The sequence below is a fragment of the Salvelinus fontinalis genome, chromosome 23 (genome assembly GCF_029448725.1).
Source record: "Salvelinus fontinalis isolate EN_2023a chromosome 23, ASM2944872v1, whole genome shotgun sequence".
NCBI lineage: Eukaryota > Metazoa > Chordata > Actinopteri > Salmoniformes > Salmonidae > Salvelinus > Salvelinus fontinalis.
In genome coordinates, this window is record NC_074687.1 from 23871259 (window position 1) to 23893536 (window position 22278).

Sequence of the window (22278 nt, forward strand, 5' to 3'; positions counted from 1 at the left end):
GTTTGGACACACCTACTCATTCAATGTTTTTTCTTTATCTTCTTTGATATAGGGGGCAGCATTTTCACTTTTGGATGAATTGCATGCCCATAGTGAACTGCCTCCTACTCTGTCCCAGATGCTAATATATGCATATTATTATTACTATTGAAAACTAGTAATATGCTGATAGAATGCTGATAGAAAACACTCTGAAGTTTCTAAAACTGTTTGAATGATGTCTGTGAGTATAACAGAACTCATATGCAGGCAAAAACCTGAGAAGAAATCCAAACAGGAAGTGAGAATTCTGAGACTGGTCGATGTTAAAGTCATCGCCTATTCAATTCCCTGTAATATATGGATCTGTTTGCACTTCCTACGCCTTCCACTAGATGTCAACAGTCTGTAGAACGCTGAATGAAGCCTCTAGTGTGATGTGGGGCTGGATGGGAGGTGTTTCAGTCATTGGTCTGGCAGATTGCCAGTTCTTGGTCACTCGCTTTCCTCATGATATCGCCTTGCGTTCCATAACTTCTACAGACATGAAGGAATGCTCCGGTTGGAACGTTATTGGATATATATGATAACAACATCCTGAAGATTGATTCTCTACTAAGTTTGACCAGTTTACTCGACTTGTAATACAACTTTTTGAAGTTTTCGTCCGACGTTTGCCTGCATCTGCGTGAGCGTTTGGACACGTGTACTACACATGCTAGCAAAAGTAGCTAATTGGACATAAGTAATGGACATTATCGAACAAAACAACGATTTATTGTGGAACTAGGATTCCTGGCAGTGCATTCTGATGAACATAATCAAAGGTAAGGGAATATTTACGATGTAATTTCGTATTTCTGTTGACTCCAACATGGCGGAGAAAGGTTAAATCTGAGCGCCGTCTCAGATTATTGCATGGTGTGCTTTTTACGTAAAAAAGAAAATAAATCTGACACAGCGGTTGCATTAAGAACAAGTGTATCTTTAATTCTGTGTAAAACATGTATCTTTCATCAAAGTTTATGATGAGTATTTCTGCTATTTGACGTGGATCTCTGCAATTACTCCGGATATTTTGGAGGCATTTCTGAACATGGCGCCAATGTAAACCGAGATTTGTGGATATAAATATAAACATTATCGAACAAAACATACATGTATTGTGTAACATGATGTCCTATGAGTGTCATCTGATGAAGATCATCAAAGGTTAGTGATTAATTTTATCTCTATTTCTGCTTTTTGTGACTACTATCTTTTGCTGGGAAAATGGCTGTGTTTTTCTGTGGCTATGTACTGAGCTAACATAATTGTTTGGTGTGCTTTCCCCGTAAATCCTTTTTGAAATCAGACATGTTGGCTGGATCCACAACATGTGTAGCTTTAATTTGGTGTCTTTCATGTGTGATTTCATGAAAGATTGATTTTTATAGTAATATATTTGAATTTGGCGCGCTACCCCAGAGAAGTTATTTGTACTATTTTCTACATTGTAGAATAAAATAACACATATGGAATCATGTAGTTATCAAAACAGTGTTAAACAAATCTAAATATATTTTACATTTGAGATTCTTCAAAGTAGCCACCCTTTTCCTTGATGACTGCTTCGCACACTCTTGGCATTCTCCCAACCAGCTTCACCTGGAATACTTTTCCAACCATCTTGAAGGAGTTCCCACATATGCTGAGCACTTGCTGGCTGCTTTTGCTTCACTCTGCGGTCCAACTCATCCCAAACCATCTCAATTGGGTTAAGGTCGTGTGATTGTGGAGGCCAGATCATCTGATGCAACACTTCATCACTCTCCATCTTGGTCAAATAGCCCTTACACAGCCTGAAGGTGTGTTGGGTCATTGTCCTGTTGAAAAACAAATGATAGTCCCACTAAGCGCAAAACAGACAGGATGGCGTATCTCTGCAGAATGCTGTGGTAGACATGATGGTTAAGTGTGCCTTGAATTCTAAATAAATCACTGACAGTGTCACCAGCAAAGCACCTCCACACCATCACACCTCCTCCTCTATGCTTCACGGTGGGAACCACACATGCGAAGATCATCTGTTCACCTACTCTGCATCTCACAAAGACACAGCGGTTGGAACCAAAAATCTCAAATTTAGACTCATCAGACCAAAGGACAGATTTCCACTGGTCTAATGTCCATTGCTCGTGTTTCTTGGCCCAAGCAAGTCTCTTCTTATTATTGGTGTCCTTTAGTAGTGGTTTCTTTGCAGCAATTCGACTATGAAGGCCTGAATCCTCTGAACAGTTGATGTTGAGATGTGTCTGTTACTTGAACTCTGTGAAGCATTTATTTGGGCTGCAATCTGAGGTGCAGATAACTCTAATGAACTTATCCTTTGCAGCAGAGGTAACTCTGGGACTTCCTTTTTTTGTGGTGGTCCTCATGAGATCCAGTTTCATCCTAGCACTTGATGGTTTTTGCGACTGCACCTTAACAAATTTTCAAAGCTCTTGAAATGTTCCTTATTGACTGACCTTCATGTCTTAAAGTAATGATGGACTGTCATTTCTCTTTGCTTATTTGAGCTGTTCTTGCCATAATATGGACTTATGGGCTATCTTCTGTATATCACCCCTACCTTGTCACAACACAGCTGATTGGCTCAAACTCATTAAGAAGGAAATAAATTCCACAAATTAACTTTTAACAAGGCACACCTGTTAATGGAAATGCATTCCAGATGACTACCTCATGAAGCTGGTTGAGAGAATGCCAAGATTGTGCAAAGCTGTCATCAAGGCAAAGGGTGGCTACTTTGAAGAATCTTTAATATAAAATATATTTGGATTTGTTTAACACTTTTTTGGTTACTACATGATTCCATATGTGTTATTTCACAGTTTTGATGTCTTCACTATTATTCTACAATGTAGAAAATAGTAAAAAATAAAGTAAAACCCTTGAATGAGTAGGTGTGTCCAAACTTTTTACTGGTACTGGACTTCAGTACAGTACTTCAGTACAGTACAAGACAGAGTTAGGTCCATTTGAATTCATTCAATTCAGGAAGTTAACTGAAGTTCCTGAATTTAAATGGAATTAACCCCAACCTTGGTACAAGATATGTAAATGAACAAAGGGGACATACATTTGAATTAGGTTGAGTATATGCACAGGTGCTATCCCTGACTACCTGTGTTTGTGAGGAGAGTTCCAGGTGTTTGTTGAGCATGTCTTCAGACTGGGAGAGCAGGGAGCCTGGCTCAGTGTTGCTGGAGAGAACACAGTTACTGCTCTTTAGCCACACCGAGATCTGGGACAGAAAAACATGACTTTTACTTAACTTTATTAGTTCCACAATTTGTATTGTCATACATTTTTTTTCACCTTTATTTAACCAGGTAGGCCAGTTGAGAACAAGTTCTCATTTACAACTGCGACCTGGCCAAGATAAAGCAAAGCAGTGCAACACAAACAACAACACAGAGTTACACATGGAATAAGCAAACGTACAGTCAATAACACAATAGAAGTATATATACAGTGTGTGCAAATTAAGTAAGTTTAGGGTGGTAAGGCAATAAATAGGCCGTAGTGGTGAAATAAATTACAATTTAGCAATTAAACACTGGAGTGATAGATGTGCAGAAGATGAATGTGCAAGTAGAGATACTGGGGTGCAAAGGAGCAGAAAAATAAATAACATTATGGGGATGAGGTAGTTTTACAGATGGGCTATTTACAGAAGGGCTATGTACAGGTGCAATGATCTGTAAGCTGCTCTGACAGCTGATGCTTAAAGTTAGTGAGGGAGATATGAGTCTCCAGCTTCAGTGATTTTTGTAGTTCGTTCCAGTCATTGGCAGCAGAGAACTGTAACGAAAGGCTTTGGAACTGGCTTTGGGGGTGACCAGTGAAATATACCTGCTGGATCGCGTGCTACGGGTGGGTGCTGCTATGGTGACCAGGGAGCTGAGATAAGGCGAGGCTTTACTTAGCAAAGACTTATAGATGACCCGGAGCCAGCGGGTTTGGCAAATAAAATATGAAGCGAGGGCCAGCCAACGAGAGCATACAGCTCGCAGTGGTGGGTAGTATATGGGGCTTTGGTGACAAAACGGATGGCACTGTGATAGACTGCATCCAATTTGCTGAGTAGAGTTTTGGAGGCTATTTTGTAAATTACATTGCCGAAGTCAAGGATCAGTAGGATAGTAAGTTTTATGAGGGTATGTTTGGCAGCATGAGTGAAGGATGCTTTGTTGCGAAATAGGAAGCCGATTCTAGATTTAATTTTGGATTAGAGATGCTTATTAGTCTGGGAGGAGAGTTTACAGTCCAGAGCATGGAGGCGCTACCAGGAGACAGGCCAGTACATCAGGAGATGTGGAGGAGGCCGTAGGAGGGCAACAACCCAGCAGCAGGACCGCTACCTCCGCCTTTGTGCAAGGAGGTGCACTGCCAGAGCCCTGCAAAATGACCTCCAGCAGGCCACAAATGTGCTTTACTTAGCACACTCCTGATGTACTGGCCTGTCTCCTGGTAGCGCCTCCATGCTCTGGACACTACGCTGACAGACACAGCAAACCTTTTTGCCACAGCTCGCATTGATGTGCCATCCTGGATGAACTGCACTACCTGAGCCACTTGTGTGGGTTGTAGACTCCGTCTCATGCTACCACTAGAGTGAGAGCACCGCCAGCATTCAAAAGTGACCAAAACATCAGCCAGGAAGCATAGGAACTGAGAAGTGGTCTGTGGTCACCACCTGCAGAATCACTCCTTTTTTGGGGGTGTCTTGCTAATTGCCTATAATTTCCACCTTTTGTCTATTCCATTTGCACAACAGCATGTGAAATTTATTGTCAATCAGTGTTGCTTCCTAAGTGGACAGTTTGATTTCACAGAAGTGTGATTGACTTGGAGTTACATTGTGTTGTTTAAGTGTTCCCTTTATTTTTTTGAGCAGTGTATATATAATGGTGTTGTCTGCGTAGAGGTGGATCAGAGAATCACCAGCAGCAAGAGCGACATCATTGATGTATACAGAGAAAAGAGTCAGCCCGAGAATTGAACCCTGATGCACATCCATAGAGACTGCCAGAGGTCCGGACAACAGGCCCTCGATTTGACACACTGAACTCTGTCTGAGAAGTAGTTGGTGAACCAGGCGAGGCAGTCATTTGAGAAACCAAGGCTGTTGTGTCTGCCGATAAGAATGCTGTGATTGACAGAGTCGAAAGCCTTGGCAAGGCGATGAATACGGCTGCACAGTATTGTCTTTTATCGATGGCGGTTATGATGTCGTTTAGGACCTTGAGCGTTGCTGGGATGCACCCATGACCAGCTCGGAAACCAGATTGCATAGCGGAGAAGGTACGGTGGGATTCTAAACAATTCAGTCAAATGCAGTCAACTGAAATAGATGGAAATGTACACACATATAAAAGCATTGGCAGTTGACTGTAGGCTGTCAACTAGCCTCACAATACGGCTGAAAATGACCAATCTGACTTTAGATCTTCTTAACGCAAAACTTTTGTGTACCTTTCCTATTGACGGTAAATGATATGCAATTGTCTAACTTGCACATGCTTATTTCAACTCTGAATCAGGCCCAATGAGACTAGCAGTGGGCTTACACATCAATAGGAGTGCAATAAAAAAGATAGCCCCAAATGGCACCCTATTCCCTATATTGTGCACTACATTTGACCAGAGCCCTATGGGTCCTGGTCAAAGGTAGTGCACTATGGAGGGAATAGGCTGTTAGGGACATTAGGGACACAAGCCTAAGGCTTGTGTGTACCTTGTCTATGAGGTCTTCACATGTAGACACCAGCTGCTGTCTCTTGGCTGCCAGTGCTCGGTGGGCGTGGCATTCCCGGCTCAGAGTATCAACCCGGTCTCTCACATATCCCAGCATCCTTTTCACCCCTTCCACTTGGGTACTAGAAATACAGTAAGAGCCATGTATGCTGTCAAATGCTCCATGTAGTAATAATAATATCTGCATTCTTGATCGATCATCCGTCTATCAAAATAAAGGCCTATTTTGCATCACATATAGTTTAACAAACATATTTAAAATCTTAGTTTTGCTACACCAGCAATAAGCAGGCTGTGGTGATACTTGACCACTGCAGGTTTTAAACTTGACTAGGGTGGCAGTAAGGTTTTGAGTCTGAGGACTGAGGATGTCCTAATATGGATGCCGTGTACTTTACCTCTGTGGGTCAACCTTCTGCAGTATGAGCTGTCCTCTCTGAAGAGGGTCGGTGGCTGACTCCTTAATGCTTCGCAGCAGCTCCTCGTGCTTTTTGGCCAACTTAGGCAACCGTAGTGTCTGGCTCTTCAACCCCTTTAGTTTACTCTCAACAGTTCCCAGGACCCCAAAAGCCTGACATAAACAGAAATGAGAGGATAGGACATTGTACATAAAAGTAATCATGTAAACATGATAGACAGTTTAACGGAAGTCCTGAGTAAATGTAATATTTGCCATTATAATAAAAATAACAATTTATGATGCAGTAGATGGCACAAATGTGCCCTTAATGTCCACTTGAGGGCAGCATATTCAAATCAAATTCAAGTCACTAGTTCACTATGCTGTGTAAGGACCTCAAAGACTTAGTGCTTCAATAATAATTACACTCTTCACATATTTGTAGGGCACAAGATTGGTACAGTAAATACCTTGTTGGCACTGCTAAAGAACGCATTGCTTTCCTGAATGTGATATCTACGGTTACATAGCCACCTCACTGGTACTGCTATAGAAGGCGGCACATGATATGTATAGCATGTTGTGTGAGAGCGTAACGCATTGTCAGTAGCTAGTCTGTTTTCCGTGTTTTAACCTTTTACTGCAGTGGGTTAAATCAATAGTGTTTCTTGGTGTTCTTAAACAAATCTACTATGAAACAAAAGTATACACCTCACATACAGTACAAGGCAAAGGTTTGGACACACCTACTCATTCAAGAGTTTTTCTTTGTTTTTAGTATTTTCTACATTGTAGCATAATAGTGAAGACATCAAAACTATGAAATAACACATATGGAATCATGTAGTAAGCAAAAAAGTGTTAAACAAATCCAAATATACTTTATATTAAATATTCTTCAAAGTAGCCACCCTTTGCCAGGATGACAGCTTTGCACGGTCTTGGCATTCTCTCAAACAGCTTCATTAGGTAGTCACCTGGAATGCATTTCAATTAACAGGTGTGCCTTGTTAAAACTTCATTTGTGTAATTTCTTTCCTTCTTAATGCATTTGAGCCATTCAGCTGTGTTGTGACAAGGTAGGAGTGACATACAGAAGATAGCCCTATTTGGTAAAAGACCATAAGTCCATATTATGGCAAGAACCGCTAAAATAAGCAAAGAGAAACAACAGTCGATCATTACTTTAAAACATGAAGGTCAGTCAATGAGGAACATTTCAAGAAGTGCATTCGCAAAAACCATCAAGCACCATGCTGAAACTGCCTCTCATGAGGACCGCCACAGGAAAGGAAGACCCAGAGTTACCTCTGCTGCAGAGGATAGGTTCATTAGAGTTACCAGCCTTGGAAATTCTCAGCACAAATAAATGCTTCACTGAGTTCAAGTAACAGACATATCTCAACATCAACTGGTCAGAGGAGACTGTGTGAATCAGGCCTTCATGGTCGAATTGCTGCAAAGAAACCACTACTAAAGGACACCAATAAGAAGAAGAGACTGGCTTGGGGCAAGAAACACGAGCAATGGACATTAGACCAGTGGAAATCTGTCCTTTGGCCTGATGAGTCTAAATTTGAGATTTTTGGTTCCAACCGCCGTGTCTTTGTGAGATGCAGAGTAGGTGAACAGATGATCTCCGCATGTGTGGTTCCCACCGTGACGCATGAAGGAGGAGGTGTGATGGTGTGGTTTTTTTTTTGCTGGTGACACTCAGTGATTTTTTTAGAATTCAAGGCATACTTAACCATCATGGCTACAGCATCATACTGCAGCGATACACCTTCCATTCTGGTTTGAGTTTAGTGGGACTATAATTTGTTTTTCGAGAGGACAATGACCCAAAACACACCTCCAGGATGTGTAAGGGCTATTTGATCAAGGAGAGTGATGGAGTGCTGCATCAGATGACCAGGCCTCCACAATCACCCGACCTCAACCCAATTGAGATGATTTAGGATGAGTTGGACCGCAGAGTGAAGGGAAAGCAGCCAACAAGTGCTCAGCATATGTGGGAACTCCTTCAAGATGGTTGGAAAAGCATTCCAGGTGAAGCTGGCTGAGAGAATGCCAATGGAATGCCAAGGGTGTTACTACATGATTCCATATGTGTTATTTCATAGTTTTGATGTCTTCGCTATTTTTCTACAATGTAGAATAATATTTTTTTTTGCCAATGTAGAATAAAAACTTTTGACTGGTACTGTACATGGTTTTGGGCTTAAGAAGACACCTGTACTTTGAAATGTATTACATTTTGAGTTTGCATCCCAATTCTCCACTTTATGTACATCACAGAAGACTGAAATATAACAAAACCATTTGACATAGAACCACTGGATTTTCAGCGGGTTTTTAAAAATAAGGTTGACTAATTATGAAATTGTGAAAAATATTGATAACATTCCACCCATGAGGCCACTAGAGGGCAATTTGATCATTTAACTGCAGGAAAGATATGGATCTTACTACATAGATATTCCAACTAAATAAATACTTTTAAACAGCTATCTGGCAAGAGTGTCCTCACATATTTGGATGGTCTATATCCTACAAGTTTAGCCTTAATTTTTTTTGTTAAAGCTACAGTACCTTATTGGCACAGTTTATGTGGCACATTATATGTACAGTTACTGTTACTATCTTGTTGGCACTAATAAAGAATGCATTGCTCTCCTGAAGGTCATATGTACAGTTTCAGTAGCTACCTTGTTGGCACGGAAGGCATGTTTTTCCTGAAGGTTACATTTACACTATAGAACCGTTCTATCTCTATGTTCACTAATTAGTAACTACTGTCTTGACCCTGCTTATTTGTCGCCACAAGACAGAAGTTACTGTACCTTGTTGACACTGTTAAAGAAGCTGTTGCTCTCCTGTAGGTGATATATATAGTTACACCAGCTACCTTCTACTACTAATACTACTGTGCCACCTACTCTCCTAACGGGGTTATGTACATACGCATTGGTGTATTTAAATCATGTCTGAGCCCATACATTAAAAGGGCAATCAGCAGTTGAAACAATATCAAAGTGTACTCCCCACCACTGTTTCAGTAAAAAGCTGAGGGATGAGGCTATGGATGCAAGGACTGTCCAGACTGACCATCCCTGATAGTCAAATTATGGTTTTATCCGTGTTCTGGGGCTAAATAGTGTTTGTTTACATTTACTTTGTTTACAAACATTGAAGTATAACAACCGTATATGTTGAGTTCTGATGGGGTACGACAGTTGAATTAAACTAATGAGGCATTTATAAGTTATATTCTTTAAGAATCAATGGGTACATATCATTCATTTACAAGTTTAAAAATTGCCCCTTTAAAGGCTTTTACCTTTCAAACCCACACAAGTGCCTGGACTTTTTATTTGAGGTTATAATTTTTCCTTTTGGTTCTCGGTTACCGTACCTTGTTGGCGCTGCTAAAGAACGCATTGCTCTCCTGTAAGTGTGCGAGGCGGCCCATCATCAGGTTCCAAAAGTGCTCGTGCAGGGCTCTGAGAGCCAGACTCCTCTCAGAGACATGTCCAGTCTCAGCCTCAGCCCGGCCCTCTGCTTTCCCCGCTAGCAGCTCTGAGGCCTGGGCTAGCAACTTCTCCACCAACTCACTCCAGTCCTGCAGGACAGGATGCAGACACACGCACACACACACACACAGACAGACACACACACAACATGCATTATTATAAGGGCACAGTATGACTGATATCAGAAGTACTAAGGTCCAGTCACACAAATTCCCTAGGTGGCAAAGGGACGTATGGATATTGTCATTTATCGGCATAGTAACAAACCCTCACCTCTCAACCCATGCAAACCCAAACTGTTCAAACTGTTCATACCCCTCTTGTTGGCAGAGATCAAATAAATTGCCGTTTTAAAGCACATTTCCTGCAATTCTACACATTGTGCCATGGAGCGATAGGAACATTTAACCGCTTTAAAGGACATTTCTCGCAATTCTACACATTTTCCATGTCTATTGTGTGATACAACGAATCAAATGAAAATAACAGTCAAACCCTTAGCAAATTTGTTCCCCATAATATACTCATATTTAAAGTATCATACCTTGGCTTTCTCTTCAAACTTCTTGTATTCCTGAAGGAGCTCTTCATTTTCAGTGAGAGTTGAGCCCAAATGATCTCTTTCAAAGTACAAGTCAGCATTGCTCTTGAACCAGTGGGTTACCTGAAAAGAAACAATGTATTATCACTACAATCAGTTATTCATGAACTTATACTTGGGTAAAGGTGCAATAGATCAGGTAACATGTTACTTCAAAGGAAGAGTTATATGCTTCATGACTGCTCTCCCTGACACTAAGCAGTGGATGCATGTTTACAGACGCTCTTAGCCAGAGCTACTGCCAATAGTGAGTGCATACAGGGATTGTAACCACAACCCTGGCGGTGCATGCTCCCAAGTGGTGCAGCGTTCTAAGGCACAGCATCTCTGTGCTAAAGGCATCACTACAGACCCTGGTTTGAATCCAGGCTGTATTACAACCGGCCTTGATTGGGAGTCACATAGGGCTGAGCACAGTTAAACCAGCGTTGTCCGGGTTAGGGTTTGGCCGGGGTAGGCCATCATTGTAAATAAGAATTTGTTCTTAACTGACTTTACTAGTTAAATAAAGGTTAAATAAATAAAATAAAATGCTCTACCAACTGAATCACACGTGATAGAGTAGCAAACCTTTATGAAGCACAGCCAGAGACATCTGTGCTTTCATCATCTTAACACGACCCCGTATGGGTCAACAAGACTGATGGTATCATATTTTCCTAAATAAGTATTCTCTCAGTTCAATATCAGATCCACTTTCTAATACCATACTTATTATCCAAAGGTCATGCCACAGAACATTTATGTCTACTTGCATATAAGGTAGGTAACGGTTTTAAGTAAAAAGTAGATTTCTAACATGGATTGATCTTGGATATTGACATTTCGTGACTCACTTCCTGTTCCTGCCGATCCCATTGGTAGATGCTGAGGATGACTTCCAGGTCAAGGAGCTGCTGCTTCATGTGCTGGTCCACCTGTCTCCTCCTGTCCTGCAGTATCTCCAAAAGACTCTCCACCCGGCCACAGCTGCTGTGAGCCCCCTGCAACGCATCACTCCTCTGTAGAGCCTCCTCTGTCTGGAACTCTCTCAGGAAGTCTAGAAGATCACGGCTCTTATTCAGAACCAGCATGGACTTCTCCAGGAGACCTGAGGTGGAGGGGGGGAGGGGGGGGGGGGAGAGGAGAGAGAGAGAGGGAAGAATGGTTTCTTTACTATTACTTGAAAGCATTTCATAGTACCAATAGCTGCAAAGAGCTGAATTACTTGATACTGTAACATTTACAATTTTCTCATTAGAAAGACACTCTTGTTTATAACCAGCATTGACTTCTCCAGTAGACCAGAGGGACAGATATGGCTCAGAATAGGAAAATATGATTTCATTTGCACATACAACATCTTTGAGCAGATGCTGGACATGTGTAACAATATGTATACTCCTCTACGTATTTATTTGGATAGTGAAGCTAAAAAGTTTAATTTGTCTCTATACTCCAGCATTTTGGATTTGAGATCAAATATTTTATATGAGTACAGAATGTCACCTTTTATTTTAGGGTATTTTCATACATTTTTTTTATTTTTTTATTTAAGCAGGTAGGCCAGTTGAGAACAAATTCTCATTTACAACTGCGACCTGGCCAAGATAAAGCAAAGCAGTGCGACACAAACAACAACACAGAGTTACACATGGAATAAACAAGCGTACAGTCAATAACACAATAGAAAAAAAGAAAGTCAATATACAGTGTGTGCAAACGGCATGAGGAGGTAGGCAATAAATAGGCCATAGTAGCGAATAATTACAATTTAGCAAATTAACACTGGAGTGATAGATGTGCAGATGATGATGTGCAAGTAGAAATACTGGTGTGCAAAATAGCAGAAAAGTAAATAAAAACAATATGGGGATGAGGTAGGTAGATTGGATGGGTTATTTACAGATGTGCTATGTACAGCTGCAGCAATCGGTTAGCTGCTCAGTGTCACGCCCTGGCCTTAGAGATCCTTATTATTCTCTATGTTTGGTTAGGTCAGGGTGTGACTCGGGTGGGAAATTCTATGTTTTCTGTTTCTTTGTTTTTGGCCGAGTGTGGTTCCCAATCAGAGGCAGCTGTCTATCGTTGTCTCTGATTGGAGATCATACTTAGGCAGACCTTTTTCCCACCATTAGGTTGTGGGATCTTGTTTTCTGTTTAGTTACTGTTGCCTGACAGAACTGTGTGTTTTCGTTTTCGATTTTGTTATTTTGTTTGAGTGTTTTTTAAATTAAAATCATGAACACTTTCCACGCTGCGCCTTGGTCTACTCTTCCTACCACCAACGAGAGCCGTAATACTCAGATTGATGATGTTTATACATATCTGTTTTGCCGTTTAGAAATTAATGCACTTTATGTATCCATCTATTTGAAAGTGTCATAAGTATTTGTATAAGTATCATTCAATTTAGTCAAAAGGTTTGGATTTGGTTGCATATTCCTAGGACACAATGACTACATCATGCTTGTGACTCTACAAACTTGTTGGATGCATTTGCAGTTTGTTTTGGTTGTGTTTCAGATTATGTTGTGCGCAATAGTAATGAATGGTAATTAATGTGTTGTGTCATTTTGGAGTCACTTCTATTGTAAATAAGAATAAAATATGTTTCTAAACACCTGAATGAAACTTGAATAATGATGAGTGAGACATTTACAGATGCACAAAGATTATGCCCACAAAACATGCTAACATCTCACCATTACCAATAACAGGGGAGGTTATACTTTTTGGTGGGCATAATGTTTATACCTCTGTATCTTTCTCACTCATCATTATTCACGTTTCATTCAGGATTACCTGTAATCATGGTAGCATCCACACTAATGTAGAAGTTTCAGAAACATATTATATTCTTATTTACAATAAAAGTGACTTCAAAATGAAACAATACATTATTTACCATTCATTTCAATTGGTCACTTCATAATACGAAACACAACCAAAACAAACTGCAAATGCATCCAACAAGTTTGTAGATTCACAAGCATGATGTAGTCATTGTGTCCTAGGAATATGGAACCAAATTCTAAACGTTTTACCAAATTTAATGAATTTGTCCAAATACTTATGACACCTTCAAATGGGGGGATTAGATACATAAAGTGCTTTCATTTCTCAACGGTAAAACAGATATATATGAAAATACCCTCAAATAAAAGGTGACATTGTACTGCCGCCTCTTATAAACTATTTTATCTAAAATTCAAAATGCTGGAGTATCAAGCCAAATTAAAAGTTTGATCCAGCTTTGGGTTGTGTAAATACAGCTGTTGTAGATCAATTTGTAAGGTAAATAACGTACCTCACACTAAAATGTAATCTCTCATCAAATACTATCATGAGAAAGAGTGCCTGATGTTTATATTACCGTTACAATGGCATGACATAATGCCCCCTGTGGCCCTCAGCAGCCTCAACCAGCTCATGTGAATGACAACTAGCTTTTACTCTACTGACACGTCTCAGTCCTAGCCCTGTGCTGTTGATATGACATGAACGCCACTCATTCTCACATCTAGCATATATATATATCTCTCCATTAGCTCTCAGTGCCTTGGAGACTGAAAGGCAGGGTAAAATCATCACATTTCAGGAACTTTAAGAGGAGAATGATTCTCTCAAGGGAGGGCAGAGGTGACTGAATGACTGTCAGGACCAGATTGAGGTTGTGTATCAAGTATCAGACATCTGGAGTAGTGACCCGGATGTCATTACTCAAAGGGAATAAACATAATTTCTCTAAGGGAGGCATTACTGTAGGTGTATCAGCATATACTCACCTCTCTTCATAACGCTGTGTTTCAGGAGCAGTTCTTTCAGACACTCAGCATCTGCCAGCTCCTGTTCTCTGCTCTGGAACTCTTCTGCCTCATCTATTCTGATAGCAAACTGCAAGAGGTGGAGGAAGATACAGTAAATCTATCTGTATAGTTAGACAACAGAGTCATTTATACTCGCATGGGCTCTGGCTTTGCACATTTATTCATGGAGATCTCAAAAGGCTTAATTCACTCACAGTAGATTTGATAGAGAAGTAAACAAAGGAAACAAGAGCACTGCTTGGTCAGGGATGAAACATGTAAAGGGCAAACAGTACAAACAGTTCTGCTGTTTTTTTAAACTTTTCAGTCACATCTACAGAGCATCTACAGAACCACCTGAATCCTGTATCTGTCACACAACCACTCATCATGTTTCCTAATCATCACAATAATGTGTCTGCTTTGTGCGGCAGCATTTAGGGTGGCCCTCATTTAGTGCCTCTGTAAGTTACAGTGGTTGTACAGTATCACACAACTCAATGCTCTTGGTTGGAGCAACTGTCGTTGGACTAATAACAAGGAAACTGCCCCATTGTGCCATATTAACAGTACATTTGTGAACAGGGTTCCGTGATACAGTATCTATGACCTGTGTATTTATATTGCAGTAAAAACAGGATTACATTACAGCCCCTTGTCATTTACACAGCTATTTAGATATTTTTTTTCAATAACGTAATGCTAACAAAACTGATAAAACAATGTGCTGTTTCCTTTAATGTTGTTTTAAAGCAAACTGGAAAAGAGGAAACAGATGTACTAACTCTAGAACAGCAGTAATAACAAGAGCACAACACTGGATGCTGTATATCATGAAATGTTACATTTCCTCCAACAAACAAAATTAAAAATGAACTTTCCATTTCAGAACCACAGAACTGGTTGAAAGGTCACTTTGTTACATGCTTATTAGTGCAGTGAAAACACCTGAGGCATACATGTACATTAACTCAAAATCAGCTCTGATCTGTTAGGGTTATGGTCTATGTCAGCTCTATGTATGCTCTATGTGTGTTCTATGTAGCTATAATATACCATTAATGGCTCTGTTTCTGTTTACCTGGCTCCTAACTCAAGTGCCCTGTCAAAGAACTCTGAGGCCAGGTGTAGCAGAAACCAGCACTTCTCTAGAAGTGAGATCTGGGTATATGTATGGTTTATGTAGCTCTATGTATTCTCTATGTAGCTACAACATCTCCTTTCTGTTAGCCCTCCTACCTCCAGGGCCCTGTCGAAGAACTCTGAGGCCAGGTGTAACAGCGACCTGCGCTTCTCTAGCATTAAGATCAGGGTCCTCCAGGCATCGCTCAGCGAGTTAGCCATGGCCTCGTACACCTCCCCTTCGTTCTCCTTCTTCTCCTCTGCCATCCTGTCTGCCTCTTCCAGCAGAGCCCTCACGCCTGCCTCATGTTTCTGTCAAGAGAGAAAGGATCATACAAAAAAAGACAGAAGTCAATAAGATATACCTGGTTCATTGAAGTATCTTCTCTGCATTAATAAAAAAAAACATAAAATTACCATTTTTATACTTGCATGTAAATCAACATTGTTAATGGAGCGATTAATTTACATTTTGTTCAATTGCACTACTGTAAACTACACATTTAAAATTATGTTTGTAGAAGTTCAAAGCCTTGCTGAATTAAAAGCAGTGGATGAACCAACAACATATTCCATCCCAAATGTAAATCTGTTTTGGATTGTTTTGTGGTAAAACCTCTTTAATTAGAGGGGTTGTTCATAGGTCTAAATCTGTAGTAACTCTGATGTCTTACTGGATATGACTGGAGATATTCAGCCTCCACACTGGTGATACATAGGTGATAATTAAACTAATTCCTAACCTTCTATTTTGGAATCCTTATGATCAATGACATTGAGTCATGCAACTGTACATTCAGATCAATATAACATTTTCACTTGTGCATAATCACAATAAGGAGCTGAATCTCCTTCTTATTACTGAACAAAGTCTCTCTGTGGCATTGGGACAATATGAGGGCTAAAAACATATATCTGATTGTGAATTAATAGTATTCCCATGTGAACAACTAGTCCCTCTTTTTGTGAGAGCTGGCACCGAATAGCAGCTATTATTTGCAAATGCATATCTAAGGGCAGCAACAGCTAAATATGTAGGGACCATCTGACCATAAGATTTAAATGCAGAAGATCAATTGTTCACATGCTTATGCTAATATTGTCATACTTGTATAAAATAAGATTGAACATGCTCAGCCCTCAGGCATAACTCAAACACCTGACAGTAGGTGGAAAAAGTGCTTGGCACGAGGAATGAATGGCCTGGATCAAAATAACCATTGTGCAGGAGTCTATAACAAGGCCAGGGAAAAAAAGCTTTGACTGGAAATAATATAAATCAACATTGAGAGGTCTGCTGTGAACATTACATTTTCCACCCAGGCTGTGGCAATGAAAGTGACTGAAAAAGTTCTCTGAAGTATCTCTGAGAGAAGAAAAGCATTCACGTTGTCTCAATGAGTTATAGTCAAACAAGGCCGGGACTGAAGAAGCTTTAATCACAGTCTAAATGTCACCACAAGTGACATATACAGTTGGAAGTTCACATACACCTTAGCCAAATGCATTTAAACTCAGTTTTTTACAATTCCTGACATTTAATCCTTGTAAAAATTCCCTGTCTTGGGTCAGTTAGGATCACCACTTTATTTTAAGAATGTGAAATGTCAGAATAATAGTTTAGAGAATGATTTATTTCAGCTTTTATTTCTTTCATGACATTCCCAGTGGATCAGAAGTTACACTCAATTAGTATTTGGTAGCATTGCCTTTAAATTGTTTAACTTGGGTCATACGTTTCGGGTAGCCTTCCACAAGCTTCCCAAAATAAATTGGGTGAATTTTGGCCCATCCTCCTGACAGAGCTGGTGTAACTGAGTCAGGTTTGAAGGCCTCCTTGCTCGCACACACTTATTCAGTTCTGCCCACAAATGTTCTATAGGATTGAGGTCAGGACTTTGTGATGGTCACTCCAATACCTTGACTTTGTTGTCCTTAAGCCATTTTGCCACAACTTTGGAAGTATGCTTGGGGTCATTGTCCATTTGGAAGACCCATTTGCGACCAAGCTTTAACTTCCTGACTGATGTCTTGAGATGTTGCTTCAATATATCCACATCATTTTCCTTCTCATGATGCCATCTATTTTGTGAAGTGCACCAGTCCCTTCTGCAGCAAAGCACCCCCACAACATGATGCTGCCGACCCTGTGCTTCACAGTTGGGATGGAGTTCCTCGGCTTGCAAGCATCCTCCTTTTCCTCCAAACATATCGATGGTCATTATGGCCAAACAGTTTCATCAGACCAGAGGACATTTCTCCAAAAAGTACGATCTTTGTCCCCATGTGCAGTTGCAAACCATAGTCTGGCTTTCTTATGGCGGTTTTGGAGCAGTGGCTTCTTCCTTGCTGAGCGGCCTTTCAGGTTATGCCGATATAGGACTCGTTTTACTGTGGATATGGATATTTTGTACCTGTTTCCTCCAGCATCTTCACAAGGTCCTTTGCTGTTGTTCTGGGATTGATTTGTACTTTTCGCACCAAAGTACGTTCATCTCCAGAAGACAGAACGCGTCTCCTTCCTGAGGGGTATGACGGCTGCGTGGTCCCATGGTGTTGATACTTGCATACTATTGTTTGTACAGATGAACGTGTTACCTTCAGGCACTTGGAAATTGCTCCCAAGGATGAACCAGACTTGTGGAGGTCTACAATTTGTTTTGGCTGATTTATTTTGATTTTCCCATGATGTCAAGCAAAGAGGCACTGAGTTTGAAAGTAGGCCTTGAAATACATCCACAGGTACACCCCCAATTGACTCAAATGATGTCAAGTAGCCTATCAGAAGCTTCTAAAGCCATGACATAATTTTCTGGAATTTTCCAAGCTGTTTAAAGGCACAGTCAACTTAGTGTATGTAAACGTCTGACCCACTGGAATTGTGATACAATGAATTATAAGTGAAATAATCTGTCTGTAAACAATTGTTGGAAAAATGACTTCTGTCATGCACAAAGTAGATGTCCTAACTGACTTGCCAAATGTATAGTTTAACAAGACATTTGTGGAGTGGTTGAAAAACACGTTTTAATGACTCCAACCTAAGTGTATGTAAACTTCTGAATTCAACTGTAACTACACTCAACAAAAATATAAACGCAACATGTAAAGTGTTGGTCCCATGTTTCATGAGCTGAAATAAAAGATCCCAGAAATGTTCCATACGCACAAAAAGCTTATTTCTCTCAAAGCTTATTTCTCTACTTGTGCTCAAATTTGTCTACATGCCTGTTAGTGATCATTTCTCTGTTGCCAAGATAATGCATCCACCTGACAGGTGTGGCATATCAAGAAGCTGATTATACAGCATGATCCTTACACAGGTGTCCCTTGTGCTGGGGACAATAAAAGGCCACTCTAAAATGTGCCGATTTGTCACACATCACAATGCCACAGATGTCTCAAGTTGAGGGAGCATGCAATTGGCATAGTGACTGCAGGAATGTCCCCCAAAGCTGTTGCCAGATAATTTAATGTTAATTTCTCTACCATAAGCCACCTCCAATGTAGTTTTAGAGAATTTGGCAGTACGTCCAACCGGCCTCACAACCGCAGACCATGTGTGACCACGCCAGCCCAGGACCTCCACATCCACCGGATTGTCTGAGACCTGCTACCTGGACAGCTGATGAAACTGTGGGTTTGCACAGCCAAATAACTTTTGCACAAACTATCAGAATCCTCATCTGCGTGCTTGTTGTTCTCACCAGGTTCTTGACCTGACTTCAATGGGCAAATGCTCACCCTTGATGGCCACTGGCATGCTGGAGATGTGTGCTGTTCACAGATGAATCCCGGTTTCAACTGTACAGGGCAGATGGCAGACAGCATGTATGGCGTTGTGTGGGCGAGCGGTTTGCTGTCGTCAACGTTGTGAACAGAGTGCTCCCTGGTGGCAGTGGGGTTATAATATGGGCAGGCATAAGCTACAGACAATGAACACAATTGCATTTTATCGATGGCAATTTGAGTGCACAGAGATACCGTGACGAGATCAAGAGGCCCATTGCCGTGCCATTCAGCCGCCGCCATCACCCATGTCGTAAAGACCTCTACACAATTCCTGGAAGCTGAAAATGTCCCAGTTATTCCATGGCCTGCATACTCACCAGACATGTCACACATTGAGCATGTTTGGGATGCTGTGGATCGACGTGTACGACAGCGTGTTCCAGTTCCCGCCAATGTCCAGCAACTTCGCACAGCCATTGAAGAGGAGAGGGACAACATTCCGCAGGCCACAATCAACAGTCTGATCAACAGTCTGATCAACTCTATGCGAAGGACCTGTGTTGCGCTGCATGAGGCAAATGGTGGTCATACCAGATACTGATTGGTTTTATGATCAAAGCCTCTACCTTTAGTGACCAACAGATGAAAATCTGTATTCCCATTTATGTGAAATCCATAGGTATAATTTATTTATTTCAATTGACTGATTTCCTTATATGAACTCAGTAAAATCTTTGAAATTGTTGCATGTTGCATTTACATTTTTGTTCAGTGTAATATGCCACATGGGCAGCTCATCCTCGTGGCCCAGCATGGTCTCATTCGAATATGTCCAAATAGTGACATACAGTATCAATAACAGAATAGTGTACTTATGTCACCTGAGCTGACACATTAGTTGTATGTCGCTCTACTGTATTCCTAATGAGATTATTACCTTGAGTTTGATCAGGAGCTGCTGGTGTTCATCCAGCAGTTTCTTTGTTTCGTCCTGGTTGCTGCCGATCTCCAGCAGGTTGGGATTGGCTTCAGTCAACTGCAGCTTCACCAGTTCCCCACACTACAGTACAAAACAGACACACACTCAACTTTACGGAAGGAGTTGTTTGTTTTCTCCCTTATGTTTTCAGTACATATTTCATCCCATATTGTAGGAGTAAATAGCCTGTCTGCGTCCATTGGATCAATGAATGTACTGCTATGTATAAAAGAGACTCATCCAAGTTAGACCAGCAGGATGGAGAGGTCTGTTTGTGTTGCCCTGCCAAGGCCATGTTACATGTTGTTTATGTTCCGACTGTGAGCAGGGCAGGTTGGTGTAACATTATACCTGTGAACACCCACATGGTCTCCCTGTGAATTTCACAGTGTGTAAACACCGCTTGGAAATAGGTCTGTCTTCCGCAACCTGGGGATCCTTTTCCACTATACTGTCGTGTCCCGGGAACACCATCAGAGTTTGCGTCCCAAATAACACCCTATTCACTACATAGTGTACTACTTTTGACCAGAATCCCTATGGCGAGTGTAGAGAGTATAGGGATATTGTTATCCACGTCGGCACCAACGATGTTAGGATGAAACAGTCAGAGGTCACAAAGCGCAACATAGTTTCAGCGTGTAAATCAGCTAGAAAGATGTGTCGGCATCGAGTAATTGTCTCTGGCCCCCTCCCAGTTAGGGGGAGTGATGAGCTCTACAGCAGAGTCTCACAACTCAAAATCCAAGATGGCAGCATGTCAAGTCGTTTGTCTGTGACTAGTACATTTTAACCTACTAATAACCTATTTATTTATGGTTGAGTTACTTCCTTGTTGTGTAGTGCAAACTATTTTATTTTTGCTGGTGTAAAGATCACGGGTCTCCCTCAACTCGCCACTTCATTACTTGAAGTTTACCAAAGTAACCCTATCTCTGGCTAGCCTGAGTTCCTTCTTCATCTGCGGAGTGTCTCGTCCAAGCTGCTCCTTTTTGCTCTTCGCCTGGCTGTCAGTGGCAGCTCAACAATCCCCAACCCGTTCTCTCAATCGACCTCAACACCCAATCTACTCACACGCGCAAATACTCACATTCAGACTCATACATATACGCTGTCCCTCTCTCCCCTTACCTTCGTTGGCCTCTTTTTTTTTTTACATTTGTCAGAGAAAATGACCATTTTCGTGGTATTGCTTTGTGCACTGACTTTACTGAACTCTGGAGAAAACGAACATTGTCGCAGGGTGAGTACATCTGACAATGTGCTCTCCCGTCCATTAGACATTTTGTCTGCATGAATTCGCTCTTTTTCACTCGGTCCACTCGTCCAAGTGCCGATGTATTTGTAGCATGATGTGAACAGTACGAATGTGTCACTACCAAAGTCTAATCGTTTAATGACTGTTTTGTATTGTCTGGAAACTCACTTGTAGAATTCGCTTGCAGTAGGTCTCTTAAAGAGAAGCCGTGCAAGGTTATTAAACAGAGGTGCCTAGTTATTCTTCTGTTGTTGATATCAGGTAACGTGCAACCTAACCCTGGCCCTGATATGCAATCAGGTATATGCAACCAAACCCCCTCTGATTTTAAATCTACATCTGGTTTTGGTATTTTTCATTTAAATGCACGCAACCTGTTGTCAAATTGATGGGGTTAGGATTTGGGCAAAATCAACTGATACTGATGTAACTGTGTTTTCTGAAACCTGGCTCAGCAAGTCTGTTTTTGATAAGGATATTTGTATAAGTGGTTACAATGTTTATCGCACTGATCGAGTTAAGGTGGGGGTGTGGCTATATATGTAAAAACTAAATTCCCTGTAAGTGTGGCAAAGTCTGAAACTATTTGTAAACAGTTGGAATTTCTTGCTTTGAATATTGAGGTTTCAAAGGGTCTCTCTATAACTGTGATTGGCTGTTATTGTAAAGGTTTTCCTCCTCCTCTTCCGAAGAGGAGGAGCAGGGATTCGACCAAAACGCAGCGTTTGAATATGACATGTTTAATTAAACAAAACACGAACGAACACTTGAAGTTACAAAACAAATAAACGATGTAGACAGACCTGAACAACGAACTCACATGAAACACGAAGAACGCATGAACACGAAAACTGCCTACATAAAACGAACAAACCCGAAACAGTCCCATGTGGCGCAACGACAGACACAGGAGACAACCACCCAAAACAAACAGTGTGAAAACACCTACCTTAATATGACTCTCAATTAGAGGAAACGCCAAACACCTGCCTCTAATTGAGAGCCATACCAGGCAACCCTTAAACAAACATAGAAACAGAAAACATAGACTGCCCACCCAAACTCACGTCCTGACCAACTAACA

At 41.0% G+C, this 22278-nt stretch overlaps 1 protein-coding gene across 1 annotated transcript in view; it reads right to left on the reverse strand.

Annotated features, from left to right (window-relative positions):
- LOC129821056 (coiled-coil domain-containing protein 141-like) overlaps positions 1–22278 on the reverse strand; it is a 52151-nt gene that overhangs the window by 18543 nt on the left and 11330 nt on the right. Inside the window, exons 2-10 of the mRNA XM_055878300.1 lie at positions 19895–20017; positions 15343–15537; positions 14083–14191; positions 11152–11405; positions 10259–10378; positions 9597–9803; positions 6180–6352; positions 5762–5903; positions 3146–3265 (exon numbers count right to left, since the gene is read on the reverse strand). Coding sequence (XP_055734275.1) covers positions 3146–3265; positions 5762–5903; positions 6180–6352; positions 9597–9803; positions 10259–10378; positions 11152–11405; positions 14083–14191; positions 15343–15537; positions 19895–20017 — 1443 coding nt within the window. The remainder of the gene's footprint in view (positions 1–3145; positions 3266–5761; positions 5904–6179; positions 6353–9596; positions 9804–10258; positions 10379–11151; positions 11406–14082; positions 14192–15342; positions 15538–19894; positions 20018–22278) is intronic.